Source organism: Lytechinus variegatus, chromosome 4 (genome assembly GCF_018143015.1).
Source record: "Lytechinus variegatus isolate NC3 chromosome 4, Lvar_3.0, whole genome shotgun sequence".
Taxonomy (NCBI): Eukaryota; Metazoa; Echinodermata; class Echinoidea; order Temnopleuroida; family Toxopneustidae; genus Lytechinus; species Lytechinus variegatus.
The window spans coordinates 53087347-53100040 of NC_054743.1; the positions used below are offsets into that span (position 1 = coordinate 53087347).

Consider the following 12694-nt stretch of genomic DNA (forward strand, 5'->3'; position numbering starts at 1 on the left):
TCAAACCACTTATAAGCCTTTTTCAACTTGTTTCCTTGCCCAAAACACTTCGAAGAGTGCATTGCACCCCACCCTATTCCCCCATATCCGAGGACATTGTGACAATATTTGTTTTACACTGAGCTACATGTATGATTTACATGAAATGGCTTAGGCTTAATTTTCATTTTGTTAATCATTGTCAAGCTTGGGAAAGGTGTGGAGAAACAAGTATTAAATGAAAAATGAAATGTAAACCCACTTTATATAATAAAAACAGTGAAAAGATGCTGGAGATGTCAGATATAAACTTTTGTTCAGATTCAGTTATGTCCTCAGATCCAGCTGGCACAAAAAGGGTAAAAGTTGTGTTTACCAAATGTTGAAATTTCAATTTGGGTGGCAAAATTGTTACATAATGCTTGAATGTATCTGTTTTATTTCAATTGACTAAAAGTTCAAGGGACATGTATGAGAATTGTTTTGCAGAGTCAGTTTGATTTTGCACTTTCCCCTTGACACAGCATGAAAACGGGCATTTCTGCGCAAACAGATTTCTGCGAGCTTTAAAAAAATGAGTCAAAAGGGGCCTAAGCTTTCGATCCTAGCAGAATCTTCCTCCGAAGAAGATTCTGCTAGGATCGAAAGCTTAGGCCCCTTTTGACTCTCTTATTTACTCCATTGGCTCTCTTTTTTTTTAGATAAGCAGTTTACAGCAGCTTCTTTTTGCCTTTAAAAATATGGACGATCTTCACTCAAGTGTAACATTCTGTAAAAACTTTTACTCTCATTGGATAGATGAGACCCAAACCCAAGAATATATGTCTAAAAATAACCCAAATGTTGTCTACTATTTAATTCCCAGGGCTTTTTCAAAGTGTAAACTTTTTTTGATACGCACTGTAGAGCACTTAATATCAAGATCTCTTAGCACTTTACATTATACAGTGGGTCCCATAAAAACGAAACATTGGTAGGTCATTTGTCTCTTGTATTTGTGATCAAGTTATGATTAGTCATCGCTAAATCTTGGTTTTGTTTTTTCTGGGACGCACTGTATATACATTTCATGACATGATGCAGTATTTGGTACCCAGGGGTACCAAATAATAATCCGCCATTTTGTTGAATTATTTACTTTATTTTTTGCGCTGTACCCTGGGTTAACAAAAATGTGTACAAGTATATTTTAATGTTTTGTACAGATTTTTTTTTTCTTCTTAATGATCTTATGTAACAATTAATGCATGCAAATCATAACTTTATTCTATTTGTTTACTATTATTGGCGTAAGATTGTATCAAAGAAAGGAAATAGGCGTTGTGATCATTGTCCCCATCATTGTCATGATTGTCGCACCGATCGTACGACCGTGATCACCATGACAACAATGTAACTGTACCCTATTACAACACGAGATGGCGCTGTACAACGCCGTACCCCGGGGAACTACGGTACCCCGGGGTACGGCGTGGTGCATCACTTATCAATACAAGGTATAATACTATTGAATTAAACTACACTACACTATCAAACTATGCCAAATGCAACAATGAAAACTACAGAAGTGAGAATAGATAGGTTTTGATGCATTTCTTGAAATTGGCTATTGAGATTGCTACATGTAGTTGGGAAGGAAATCCAGAAGAGTTCCAGAAATGTGATGCGAGATTGGTGAAGGCACGTTCACCGTAGCTCTAGGAGCTTATAGGTTTACGGGTAGGTTGGCCGACTGGATATTTCTGTGAGATACATAGTAATTGATGTGGTGCGAGATGTTTTGAAGACTAAATGAAGGATACGTAGATGAATAGGAAGCCCATGGAGAGAGAGAAGAAAAGGTGTAATGTGCTCATGCTTGCGGGCCTTTACGACTATCCTTGCGACAATATTCTGAACTCGCTGAAGTTTCTTTATCCATGTTTAAGGTAAATTTCCAAGCAGTGCAATGGATGAGTCAAACCTCGAAGTCACAAATGCATGCACAAGCATTTCTGCCGTGTGCTGATCAAAATAGTCACAAATGCCCCCTATCTTCCGAAGGGCTTCCATTGTTGAAATGCAAATTCTATTCACATGGACCTTCATGGTAAAATGATCATCAATCATGGCTCCAAGGTTTCGGACAACTGCTCTACTGGGTATCTCTTCTCCTCCTATGTGAATGCTGATATCTACACCACACACCAAATAGAACTTTTTGGTGAAATATATTACCTGTTTTCTCATCATTCATAGTCAGCTTGTTATTTGCAGACCATGCTTGGATACACGAGAGACAGATATTGAATCTGGCAATGGCGGTATCTCTCTCATCAGAATTAAAGATGTTGTAAATTAGGGTATCATCTGAGTAAAACATGGATTCCATGTTATGGGCACGGATAAATGTCCTGGATTGGAGCGATATAGCGAGTGAAGAGGAGGGGGCCAATCAACGATCCCTGTGGGACTCCACATTCATTATCAACTTGTTTTGATACAGCATTTCCAATTTTTACGGTATGACTGCGGCCATTCAGATAAGATGCAACCAGCCAAGGATACTTTCTGAAAATCCAAAGTGTTGAGGTAGTTGATCAATAAGGGTTGCATGGTCTATAGTAGCAAAAGCAGACGAATAGTCCAATATGACTAGTATGGCTTCCTTCTTTTGATCAAGTGCCATGAGGATATCATTCTATATGTGGATGAGGGCTGTTTCAACGCTGTGATGTGGTCCATACGCAAGTAGATGATCTTGAATCTGCGTAACGACTGCCCTTTCAGCTATCTTGCACATATAGCTGATGTTTGAAATTGGCTTGTAGCATGAGAGGTGCTCAGCAGGCAGAGAAGACTTTTTCAGTTGTGGGACCGTGATGGACTTCTTCATATCCAATGGTACAATACCAGACTGAAGGTTCAATCTTTATGACTGAAGGAACGATTTCATCTTCTAATGAGAGATGTAGGCAGAGCATCAAGGTCCTCTTGAACCAAATCAAACTCATTGAATTTCGGACCAATGTGTTTGGAAATATCGGCAGACAGTCTTTCATTTCTCTCAGTGTCCAGATGACTCTTCAGATTTCTTATCTTTTGCAAGAAGAAATCAGCCAATTTGTTTGCAAGTTCACTTGCACAGTGATGTTCCGGAAGAACAGGTTTGATATCTGATGATGTAAGGTGATCAATGACCTGAGTCCAAAATCTTATTTTGAAACTGATGAACTCGTTACTTTCAGATCATTGTAGGCCTTGGACTTTTCAGTTCATCTCGCAACAAAATTTAACACAATTTTAATTTTAGCCCAGTTAGAATTGTAGTGAATTATATTGGTAACATAAATTGAGGAAACAGAATTGAAATTGATGAACAAATGACAGAGAAGAACATTTCTGTGACTTATGAATAAATTTTGCATAAATTATACTGGGATGCATCACACCGAAATTAGAGACAAGTCAGAATTTTTTAAATCCACTATTATTGGTGATAATTGTTCCGTTTTATTACCTTTAATATGATATATAACTCGACCCGTAAGAGTAAATGTAAGTGGAAATATTAGCCTTTGAATGCGAGAATTGGGCTCTTAGAAATCAAAATCGAGAGAAAACATGTGCGAAGTTTGACTTCAGTATTAACTCTACGCCAGGAAAAAATTCTTTGTCACCGCTATGCTAACTGAAATGCCCAAGCAACCACTTGCCAAAAAGGTAAAATAATAAACCAATAAGGCTTCAACCGCCACGTTAAGAATGGTCAATAGGGCACGTGCAATCGCGGAGAGACAACAGCGATGTTGAATTCGGTTGTGATTTCCATGATTATACAAGGAATTTATATCTTCGTCAAAGAAGTGAAAATGTCATACATGTGCTACCTAATTATTGTAAGAAAAGGTTGAATCTAAAACTATAATGGGGGGATTCCGATGGTTTCATTGTGTCAACGTGCTATTTGAATGTCAATCGCGTGTAATCTACCAAGCGAGTCTCTTAATTTTTGACCACATGGATTAATTGAATAATTTATCCTTGTAATATAGTTCATGTCTATCTATTCTATAAATATGAACCTGTAATAATAGAGATATTTCTTAAGATATGGTATAGTTTCAAATTCAAAAGAATAAATAGAGTATTCATAAGAGCTTATTTTATTTAGTTTGAAAAGCATTCAACAAGTCATCCTGACGATAGACACTAATCTTTCTTTGTTCAGGGCATTAACCATCTGTATCCTGCTATTTTCGTAAGGAATTTGTTTGAGAGGCCGCCATGACAATCTTTTGTTCAGGTAGTACCAAGATCAAGAACTACATGGACGTTTCCCTTTCAAAATAAGCATAAGGTGAATGGTGTGCCAAACTGCTTTCTTTTCTCCCTTTTTCAGAAGAGTATAATAATACAAGAAGAGGGATGACAGGGAGATCAGCTCAAAGTACTAAGTCATTGCTTGGTGGTTACTGAAAACGCAATCAGTAAAACCAAGAAAATATCAGTCTAGAGTGATATCTCTTTCATGAAACAAATAATAAAGACATAAAAGGTGAATAAAATCATAACTTAAAACGTGATGATCTTGCAGAAAAGATGTTAGCGTATCTGTCAGAACAATATGGATCCGAAGAACCAATTATGTGATCAGGCCTTGTGGGCACACGGATGTGCTCTTAACAAAATTTTCTCTCCACTTCTGACTCCAACAAGAAATCCGGGTAAAGTTGAAATTATATTCCATATTTGCGATTTTTTCCATGTAGCTGAATATTTTTATCAAACTGTTATCGAAATAGGTTTATATACATGTAGAAAATAATGGCAGGGTTTTTAGTACATAACAATTACATAAAAGCTTGTTTGTTTGTTTGCATTTATTTCCGTGTTCAAAAACACAATACAAAATTATTTATAATTACAATATACAAAATAATTCACAATATAAGCAATGTGGTCATAGTACATAATAAATACAAATAAGGAAGTGAGTATAAATTAATCTTTTATAAATGTAAACATATATATATATAATGCAATAAATGAACACAGGAGACCGCCACCGTGAGCGGTTAGGCTTGAAATGATGGCGGCCTCATAAAAGATTCGTGACTAAAATTGATATTTAATGGCCAAGTGGGTGCATTGCAATTGCAGGTACTGGTGCTGTGTATAGCAGTTGAGTAAATTCAGATTACAAAGCGAATGTGGATATTTGAGTGAATGTTTTAATTTGGAGCGTGGGGTTGATAAGATTGAATGATAGTTTTCTTAAGAGTGGCTTTTAAGAAAACACGTTTTAATATTGTTCGGAAGACCATTCCAAATGTCAGGACCATGGTGTCGAATTGATTTAAAGGCAATTAACAGTCTGGGGTTAGAGAGATAAAAATTTCCGGAAATGCGCATTGGGTAAGTATGGACAGAACTATTAAATTTGAACATGTTATCAAAAGACGAAGGGAGCAGATTGTTAATATATTTAAACGTAATTATAGTTGTTTGAATAGTATATAAGTCGGCAATTTTTAATGTCTTCAGTTTAAAAAATAAAGGATCGGTGTGAGCCAAATAATGTGATCCTGTACAAATGCGAATTGCTCTTTTTTGTAATTTAGAAATAGAAGTTTTGTGGAACCACAATCAGCCCAAACAACGTTACAATATGTTATGTACGGGAGTATTAACGAATTATACAATAGAAATAAAGTTTTGTGTGGTAAAATAAATTTCAACTTGGAAATTATTCCAATATTTCTCGAGATACATATAATGACATGGTGCAGATGTTCATTCCAAGACAAAGCTTGATCTATGATGACGCCTAAGAATCTAGATTGAGTCTTCCGCTCTAATGGTGTGCCGTCAATCTGTAAGTGAATTGGAGAATCTGTAATACGAGAATGTTTAAAATGGATGAAGTGGGTCTGTTTTGAGTTCAAGGATAGTTCATTAGCTTTAAACCACTGTGAAACTTTAATTAATTCAAGATTTAAGATGTTGTTTAAGGAAGTTATATTTTTATGAGAAAAAAATATATTTGTGTCGTCAGCAAATAATAAAAATGATAAAATGGAAGATGTATTAATAATATCATTGACATATAATAAAAATAAAAGCGGGCCTAGAATGGAACCTTGAGGGACACCACATTGAACTGGAAGTAAACTAGAATCGTTGCCATTAAATGTGACATATTGTTTTCGGTTTATGAAATAATTTTTAAACCAAATGAGTGATTGACCTCGAATACCATAATAATTAAGATTTGAAAGTAAAATATTATGATTAAGTGTATCAAACGCCTTACTGAGGTCACAAAATATACCAATGACATGCTCTTTGTTGGCTATGGCGTTTGTTATTTTATCGTAAATTTGGAGTTTGTTGAATAATTTTTTCTAAAGCCATATTGATTAGAAATTAATAAATTGTGTTTGTTGATAAATTCATAGTCTTTTATAAACTATTTTCTCGAGGATTTCGGATATACTAAGGAGAAGAGATATAGGGCAATAATTGCTTATTTCATGAGGATTGTCTTTTTTGAAAATTGGATTGACTTTGGCGATTTTGAATAAGTCAGGAAATATACCTTGTGATAGAGATTTATTAAAAACATGACTAAGAGGGTTCGCAAGCGGGTGAATTATTTCTTTTAAAAGAGACATACTAATTTTATCATGCCCATGAGATTTGGAGCTATTAAGAGACCGTGTAATGTTGAGAATTTCTGTGGGGTTCATAGGGTTCAAGAAAAATGAATGTGGATTAGGTTCGGGGAGATAATCCGTGAAATGCGCATTTTGGCTATTGATCTTGCTTGCAAGTTTGGGTCCGATATTTGTGAAAAATGAATTGAATGAGTTTGCATGAAGGGAAGAGTCAACTTTGGAACCATTTAAAGTCATATCATCAGTAGTTGGGGATCTGCATTTGTTCCCATTAGTTTTTTGATGATTTTCCAGGTAGTTTAAGTGTTTGAACTGGCATCTTTTATTCTATTAGTATAATACATTTTACGTGATAAACGAATTAATTTTGTTAACTTGTTGCGATATACTTTGTATTTTTAAAATTGGCTTCAGTAGGATTGCCTAAATGTGACTTGTAAAGGCAATTACGTGTGTGTATTGATTTTAATAAACCTTTTGTTATCCATGGTTGTTTGGGTGTTTTTCGATTATTTTTTACCTTTCCTACGGGAATATTCTTTTCATAATAATGTTGTAATTTATTATTTAAGAGATTATATGATGTGTTTGCGACAGTTTCATTATAGACATCCTCCCACCCCTCAATAAGTCTTGCTTCATTAATTCAATATTACGTTTAGATTATTTTCGATATGAGCGTTGGTTAATTGATTTGGAGCACGGTAATTTCAATTCACAAGTTAAAAATATTGGTAGGTGGTTTGAAACTTCAGAGCACAGACCTGCCAACATTTGAAAATGGAAAAAAGGAGTCCACGAATCGCGCGGAAAGCCGAACTCCCAACGGCGGGGGTCAAGGGGATTAGGAGGGTGTCTCTGTCACTGTGTGCCTTTAACAGACTAAAAAAAAATACAGCAGGGGTATAAAAGTTTCCAAGAATCGGCACTGAAACGGCAGACTTGTAAAATCCAAAGCATTTAGCTCACTAAGCACAAAGCACATATAAGAATATCAGGAAAACATATTAGTTTAAAATGTTACCGTTTCTAAACCCTCAGCTGGCAAAACAATCCATTTCCCACACGGTATTCCAGAACGGCAGTAGTATAGTAGCGGAGGCATGCAAGCGCTGCGCTGCATCGTATGCATAGAGTTACATTCGCTATGAATCCTCGTCAATGTCAATACACACGATCACTGTCGGATAAATAGCGCGCTGGCCGTGGCTTGTTGCGCTTCGTATATGCACACACGGGGCACAGGCCCATCACGCGTTCTTATCCATTGAACTCTGAACTCCACGTACGCGCGCGTAGTGCATGCGTTTAATTAACGTAACGCACGGTATATAGGTACGATCCATAGAGTTAGGTTTATATAACTCTATGGTACGATCCGACACACGTGCGTACGTACGTAAATGTCACATTGAGAGGACTCAGAGAGAAAGAGAGCCGTAGGCAGACGGAAAGTGCGTCATTTCCCAAAGAAAATCATCTGAAATACAAAGAAAACGGAGTTCTCCGCTTTTGGGCCGCTATAAATTCTGAAAAACGGAGAAACTCCGGAAAACCCGGAGAAGTTGGCAGGCCTGAGAGCATAGAATTCCTCCTATCATTTTATTATTCATGTTGCTATGTACGTTGGAAAAATATTGTCAATTTGAGTAGATGAATTTGGGTTGATTCTAGTGGATTTATTGATGAATGAATGGAAGCCGAATGAGTACATTAGTTTCACAAAATTGATTGATTATTGTCGACTGGAAATTTATATTAAAATCACCAAAAATAAATGTTTATTTTCATTACCTATTGCATATAAATATTGCTCTAGCTCCTCATTAAACAAATCAAGATTAGAGCCCGGTGGTCTATAAATCAAACCTATGATGATATTTTTAAATCCTGTGTTTTCAATTTCAATGAACAAGGACACTGCATGTAAGAGTTTCACATCGGAACGGATCTTAAATTTCAGCTTATCAATAATATAGAAGGCCACGCCTCCGCCTCTTTTTTCCTTTGCGGTCTGCCCTTATCAACTTATAATTTGGTAAATTAAACAAATTTGGGGAATTATCATGCAACCATGTCTCGCTAATACCTATAACAGAAAATTTGAAATTATTTAATGTGTGTAAGAGATTTTCAAAATATTTGAAGTTTCTATTGAGACTTCTTAAATTTGCATGTAAAAGGGAAATATGATGGGAATTACTATCAAACATATTATTAAATTCTTGAGGTGTATACTGTAGTATTTGCTGTCATGAAAATTGTCTATGTAATTATCAAGAATAAAAGTGAGGGACTCCATCAAAATTGATAAAATGTAAAGTACCATAAACTAAGTAAGGGGTCAACTGCAAGGGTGCTTGGGGTGTAGGTACGTTTGCTAGTGATTGAACGGGTGTTCATGTATGTCTGTGGTGCAAATGTGCAGTCAATATCAATATAAATTACATGTACAAAAAGAACAAGACCCATCTTGGTCAGCAAGAAAATATCATTGGAAGCAGTAGAGCAGAGCTCAACCACCCAAGTACATATAAGATTTGAAATCATTACACTTAAAAAAATAAAATAAACGTCAGATGAAAATGAATTAAGAGTATACCCAGAAATATGCCTTAAGATGATGTGGGGATGTTTAATACAAAAGTTAGGTACAAGTCTAGCGAACGATTAAAAAAAAATCAGATTGTATCAATCAATTTTGAATTGCAGATTCATGCCCATGCAGTGTAGGCCCATTGAACAGTCACTTTATTCCTGTTATGGTGGGTATTTTGATAACCATGCATGATGGAGTTGCCACGCCTTCTCTGATCAGACACGGGGTTGAACATGCGCGGGTTAATAATACACATGAATGTCGGGCTGATTTGGAAAAACATGATGAAATGAATTAAAGCCGGGTGTAACGCCCACATCAATCAGTATTTAAATACCTGACCCGTTGGGCGTTTTAGTGATTTAAAAGCAAAAATAGGTGTGCATTAATCATGCATAAAAAAGCCCGCCTTCTCTGATCAAACAACGCATGTGCAAGGGTGTCGGGAGACACACAAGTTAAAATTAACATATTTAACAAGCTAATGTTATTGGTAAGCTAGATTGAAATTAACCCATGCATATAATAGCGAACATAATAGATGGACGTTTGTTCATGCATGTATAGCCACACCCTTCCCAGATGAAAAAAGCTGAAAAACTTCATTAAAAAAATCTTGGCTTCTGTAGAAGCATGTCATAGCTAAGTGAACTCCTCGTTGGGCTTCTGTGGAAAGCCCATAAGAAGGGTTAATGATGTTGTGAACATGAACATACATATTTTAGAAAGATATGAATATATCCTAGTAAGATGTACAAATACTTATGACAATGTAAAAGTATCTTAGTAAGATGAGAAAATCTCTAGGATGAGAGGATGTCTAATTAAGATGTGATTACTTCTCAAATTGTTGCAATTATATCACTTCCATGTTTCCTGTGGATAATCCTTCCACAAAACTTTTTAACCAGGGGCCTGTTGCAGAAAAAGTTGCAATCAATCACAACTCTAAAAATCATGAGCAACTTGATTTTCACCCAATCAACAGCACGCATTTGGGACTTGCGATTGATTTTTTGACTTGCGTTTAAACGCAATTCTTTCTGCAACGGACCCCTGATCACAAAATGATTCAGAGAAGCTTACTTAAGTTAGAATTTGTAAATATATCTTCTATTCAACAAACCTCAAAAGCTGCAGCAGCTTGTTCCCAAATCAGAGTATGAAGATGCCTTAGTTCTGAGCTTTCGAGCTTGCTCCGGTGATCTGAAACGAACATAGGTTAACTAGTTCTTAAAGTGTTTCCCTTTTTTATGAAACAAGTAGAGCCCCTCTGGCAGTCTTGCCTGCAATCAACAATTCGATATAGCAGTAGTGCTGACTTTGAAAACTACAATAAATAATTATTCACAAAAAACACCATTCATATAACATAATACTACATTCAATAACCCTAAATGACATTTGACACTGACCATGTGACCTAAGACATGTCAGTGATACTTGATTACTCTTTTGTACAGATTTCATAAAGTATATCCATAAACATTCAAAGTAATGTGGCAATTCAACATATACCCCAATATGGACAAAGTTCACTGACCTTAAATGACCTTTGACTTTGATCATGTGACCTGAAAATCGCAATGGATGTTCAGTGATACTTGACTATTATGTCAAAGCTTTATGACCTAGATCTATATGCTTTCATAGTTATAAAAATTCAAGAAATACCCCCAACTTGGCCAAAGTTCATTAACCTTAAATGACCTTTGACCTTGATCTTGTGACCTGAAACTCGCACAGGATGTTCTGTAATACTTGATTAGTCTTATGTCCAAGTTCCATAAAATACTAGGTCCATATACCTTCTCTATTAGGCTAGGATGACATTTCAAAAACTTAACTTAAGGTTACGATTTTCATGTTGATTCCCCCAACATGGTCTAAGTTCGCTGACCATAAATGACCTTTGACCTTGGTCATGTGACCTGAAACTCAAGCAGAATGTTCAGCAATACTTGATTAACCTAATGTCCAAGTTTCATGAACTAGGTCTATATACTTTTTTTAGTTATGCTGTCACTTCAAAAAACTTAAACTTCTGTTAATATTTGATGTTGATGCCGCCATTGCCACCGCCTTCAGAAAAGCGGTGCCTATAGTCTCCCTCTGCTATGCAGGTGAGACAAAAAGTGAATAAATCATCCATTTTATTCATTAATGCATTTTAAAAAAATTTTCATTTGATGACCTTCCATGTCCATAACTCTTTTAATCAACTTTTTAATTTTCTCTCAATAATAGGCTGTCTTTATTCAATTGAAAGATCCATGTAAAAGATGATCACATAGTTATATAATATTGATTGGCTTTGAAGGAGATACCATATATATTTCCCAAAGTCGTCTCACATAGCAGTCCAAAGTCTTGATGAGGGCAATATGGGTCTATTGAGAAAAATAATGTGGTATCTAAAAAACATTTAAGCCAGTCAATATGATTATTATTACCTACAGCTATATTTTTTTGTGATTCAAACAAGTTATCTACACTTGCCTGTTGTTAGGACTGCCTCTGATTTCTGGTTATTTGTGAACTTAACAAAGTAATTGTGACATATAGTGTATACAATCGCAGGTATGCATCAATCAAGCCTAGCGCGCACACACACTTAACGCGTACAAAAGACTTGCGCTTGGGTTTGATTAAATTGGAATATGGATATTCATGGACCGATGATTTGCTACATAAAAATATATATATTTTTTTGTTGGGGGGGGGGTAAAAACCCATCAATTAATGATATATCAAATGTCATTTTTAATGATCTTGAAATTCACATTGGCAGCACCAGAATAGTTTAAATGAGAGAGGACTACCTAACGCTGCCATTTTTATTCTTAATTGGAAACTGGTAAGAGAGCTATAGAGTAACACAAACTATGCTTTTCATCAACTTTCATCCTCTTCCTACTTTTAAGTCATCTGGGCCCAATTTTACAAAGAGTTACGATTGATTGGATCAATTGTTTCTGCAGAAAATTTGCAAAATGTACTTTGTAAGCAAAGGAAAACACAACCAGATTGTCAAGAAATCAATGAAATCAAGAATATACATCATATCTAGAATATTTTTGAACAAACATGAATTTTATATTTTGATGTTGCTGGCCATCCGTAGTTGTGATTAATCAGATCAATTGCAACTCTTTGTAAGATGGGCCCCAGATTTTCACTACTTTTAAAATCATGGGGCACTCACTGTAGCACCACTCCTAGTCTTTCACACTAACTGTAGGATGGATAGAGGACAATCACACAGGCCACTTACACTGTAAAGATGGTAGAGAACATTCACACAGGCACCTAAAATGTAGAGATGGGTAGAGGACATTCACACAAGCCACTTAAATTGTACAGATTGGTAGAGGGTGTTCACACATGCCACTTAAACTGTAAAGATGAGTAGAGGTCATTCACACAGGCCACTTAAATTGTACAGATTGGAAGAGGG

At 35.8% G+C, this 12694-nt stretch overlaps 1 protein-coding gene across 3 annotated transcripts in view; it reads right to left on the reverse strand.

Moving 5' to 3' along the window:
* Positions 1-12694, reverse strand: part of LOC121414317 (testis-expressed protein 11-like) — a 200653-nt gene that overhangs the window by 116312 nt on the left and 71647 nt on the right. For all 3 annotated transcript variants that reach the window (XR_005969834.1, XM_041607455.1, XM_041607454.1), the window contains one exon: positions 10364-10443. Coding sequence is in view for 2 of the 3 variants with exons in the window: in XM_041607455.1 (XP_041463389.1) it covers positions 10364-10443 (80 nt within the window). In the remaining variant the exon portion in view is untranslated. The remainder of the gene's footprint in view (positions 1-10363; positions 10444-12694) is intronic.